Source organism: Pygoscelis adeliae, unplaced genomic scaffold (genome assembly GCF_000699105.1).
Source record: "Pygoscelis adeliae isolate BGI_AS28 unplaced genomic scaffold, ASM69910v1 Scaffold635, whole genome shotgun sequence".
In the NCBI taxonomy this organism is placed as follows: domain Eukaryota; kingdom Metazoa; phylum Chordata; class Aves; order Sphenisciformes; family Spheniscidae; genus Pygoscelis; species Pygoscelis adeliae.
In genome coordinates, this window is record NW_008824885.1 from 106,859 (window position 1) to 110,667 (window position 3,809).

The 3,809-nt window shown below is 38.6% G+C and overlaps 1 protein-coding gene across 1 annotated transcript in view; it reads left to right on the plus strand.

Moving 5' to 3' along the window:
* The first annotated feature begins 369 nt into the window (after positions 1-369).
* The window catches only part of TECRL (trans-2,3-enoyl-CoA reductase-like), a 71,279-nt gene continuing 67,839 nt past the window's right edge, over positions 370-3,809 (plus strand). The window contains exon 1 of the mRNA XM_009324526.1: positions 370-644. Coding sequence (XP_009322801.1) covers positions 411-644 — 234 coding nt within the window. The 5' untranslated portion in view covers positions 370-410. The remainder of the gene's footprint in view (positions 645-3,809) is intronic.

A 3,809-nucleotide genomic window follows, 5' to 3' on the forward strand; every position in this document is an offset into this window, starting at 1 on the left:
ATATATATATGCATACCTATACATATGCACATATGTGGACACTTCTAAACATCGGTCTCAGTAGATAACAGTGGAATTTGTTTCATTCTTTCCTGATTCCTTTGGGGCTCTGGAATTTCAGGATCTGACTTCTTCTAATAGGGAATCTCTAGATGTGTTGTTTCAAATGCTGGTTTAAATAAAAAGCAGCAGCAACACAGCACATCACAATAGCAGGTTAAATATAGACATGGATTACAGAGCCATTGTTTTCACTCCTGCTAAATAAGACAGTACTCTTAAAATGGAACGCCACTTGACCTTTTGTGTCTCATCAGTCTGTGATTGTATTTAACTGATGCAGGGAGGAAACATTTTCCCCCTGGAACTGTCCCCTGTTGATATGACGATCACTGCTGCTGGGTCACACCATGCACAGGAGGCAGAAACCCAGCACTCCAGAACACAAGAGGGATTTTGCAGCTCATGGAGGAGCTCTGTCCATGTCCCACAATGACACACGCTCTTTTTTCAACTTCTCTCAGCTTGTGCTCTCTGCTGGCAATCTCAAATCACCACCAGTGCTCAAACATTCAAAAATCACTTACTTTGAAGTGGAAATTCTTGATGTGCAAAGCAAGAAGCAGATCTGCATTGTGGACAAGGTGAGTGTATTATTCCATCCTGCTGGGGCTGTGCCTGGTTCACACAGTGCCACTTCAGGGACTCTGTTTTCACTCTGTTGTGGTCTTATTCTGTAGTAGAAATACTTTCATTCTTCTCTCTGGGAGATACTCATAACTTCTCGTTAGTCACAATCCTTGGCTGTTTTTCTCCAGGATTTTTACAACTAATCCAAGACTGGTTTCTTTTAGACTTCCTGGCTGCTCTGTGGACTCAAGATATGTCCTTAGGCTGTCTCTTGACACTTAGATTACAGTGTTTATTTCAGAACATGATACTTAAATGTCTACTTCAGAATGGATATTCAGTTTTAATACATTTGTAAAGCTTAGCATCTCTGCAGTGCTGTGGGTTCTTGTTGGTATCTAAATGTACTCAGCTGCGCCCTACTTATGAGGTTGGGCAGGAATCTGGCAATTTTAAAAATTTTTTATTTTTAAACAAAGGGTCTTAGCTAAGACAGGTATGTTTTTTTGATAATGTGAATCAAAAAATATAAACTACATTCAAATTGTATAAGTAGGATGAGGGGACTGGGTAGGAAGGAAGTTTACAACACAGTAAACAACAGCTGAAAAAATGCTTCCTAAATATTTTCATCACAGTTGTGATTCATTGTCCCTCAGCAGAAAAGCTGGTCTCTTGCATGCCATGAAAATGGGAATCCTAATCTATTTAGATTATAGGATTTTTCAGTAACTTAGAGTTTTGAGACTTACTGTTTTGCTAGAAGAAAAAAATAAAAATAAAAAATTCCCTTATCCTCACTGGCAACAGCTGGAACTGGTGGATAAGTTTGCTTCAGATGTTCAATTTAATGCCTTTGCAATATTCAGGGTGGAATACTACCAGATTTCTAGTGTTCTTGATTGTTTAAAGGGTGTTTTTGCAATTTGTATGCCTAGTTAAAGGTAAGTGTCTCATTTGTTCATTCCCAATGGGGCAAAATATTTTTTGAGATGTTTTTAATCTAGCCAAAGGGGAAATGTGCAAAATGGTCAAACCAATATGATGACTGTTAATACCAGTTCTAATGATAGTGTTTGCATTATTTAATTTCCTGAGTGATATTTACAGTTATTAAAAAGGGTTATCTAAATACTATACTATACCTTATGGTTTCGATCCAAAAAAAGACCGAGTCTGTTTCTTACTTTAAGCTTTCCTATAGTGTCATCAAAAGAAATACATTAACAGAAACAGAATTAGGCCAAGAGCCACATTTCAGGAATCCTTCCATGATGCACGGAAGAATGGTACTCTGCTGGGACTACAGCAGACCTGCATTTTAATGTTTATTCTGAATTTTGATGAGCCTGAACCTTTTCTGCACCATGGTCTGCTACCATGGACTCTGCCCGTGTAGCGGTGGAAAGAGAGTTACACGTGGCGATTGCGAAGTACTCTCTATATAGAGGTAATATACACACAGAGGAGCAATAGCAGCTGTAAACTGAAAGTGTCTGCTCAGGAATCTATGTTCAATTTACATGGCAAATGGCCAGCAGCAAGGACTTTTTTTTTTTTTGACACAGTACCAAGGGATTGGTGCAAGTATAGTAAAAGGCCGAGATTTCCAAGACTGCCTAAAGAATTTATATTTTGAATGCACATTCACCTGGCTGTGTAAGCCCCTTAATTTGCTGTGATAATCCCTTCCTAAGGCAACTCTGAAAGTACAGAATTGTACAGAAGTGTATTCCTTACTTCCGTGAACACTTGTTAGTATTGGTGAACTTCATTTCCGTTGGTTATTAGAGCAAACAAGAGACCATTTTACTGGATTATGCATAATCTTCTGCTTAATTAAATACAACATTGATACAGACCCAACATGACACTTCTAATGCCCGTTTTCTATTTGTAAGATAATTATGGTTAGCTTCATTTCTTGGGGTTGTATGTAATTATTACTTGTCAGGATTTATAATAGGAGAGAATAGGAACCATAGATTTTAAAATGTATGTATTTACATTCTTATTGCATATTGTTAATAGTTCACACTATTATGATTTAGCAAACACATTTGTAATATTCTCAGATTAATAAATCTAAAGGGACAAACTATATTATAATGGCAGAGAGAAGACCCTTTTCTTTCTCCACCTAATGGAAAGTCAGGCAGAGTGATTAGAAGATTAATGCTATGTGGTTAAATACCAGTCACTGCTTCCAGAGCATTCGTTTCTATGAGACTCTTGCATATGTCAGGAAAGGCAGAAAAAAAATATCGAAAGAAAGTAGTAGAAGAGGAAAACCCCCGATATTTTGTCCCACAGTCATCCCCTCCAGGAGCTGGGTCTTGAAGAAAAATACCTAATCTTGCAAAAACTTGAAGTAAATTCACAAGAGTCAGCAACACTGGCAGTTCATTTTGCACATGCGTACTTTGAACATAAAATTCTTTATAGGAGTATAATTTCTTTTATTTAATATTGCCAACCTACTCTGAGGACCTTCTCTGCTATGAATATGACATTATGCAAGCAGTTTGGTGCACAGGAGCTTTTCCAGCGAGTTACTTAAAGAATTTAAAAGAGAAATGACAACCGTGTGAGATCTTTCTCCCCAGATTTGCTCTTGGTACAGAAATTAATCCTGAGGTGAGATGTCATGGAGAAGAGGCTTCAGATTTTGGGGATGGGGAGAGAAGAGAGGAAACTATCAGTACTTAAAGGGGGCTTATAAACAAGATGGCGGCAAACTTTTTAGCAGGGCCTGTTGCGACAGGACAAGGGGTAATGGCTTTAAACTAAAGGGGGGTAGATTTAGACTAGATATAAGGAAGAAATTTTTTACGCTGAGGGTGGTGAAACACTGGCACAGGTTGCCCAGAGAGGTGGTGGCTGCCCCATCCCTGGAAACATTCCAGGTCAGGTTGGACGGGGCTCTGAGCAACCTGATCTAGTTGAAAATGTCCCTGCCTACGGCAGGGGGGTTGGACTAGATGACCTTTAGAGGTCCCTTCCAACCCAAACATTTTCTATTCTATTCTATTCTATTCTATTCTATTCTATTCTATTCTAAACACAAACCTATCTCAAAATTTTTTTTCCAGTTATTCTACAAAATGTCCCCAAACTACTTCTGGCAGGACAGCAGGCACTGGCGATTTATAGACAAAAGGGGGCTACCTTTGACAGTT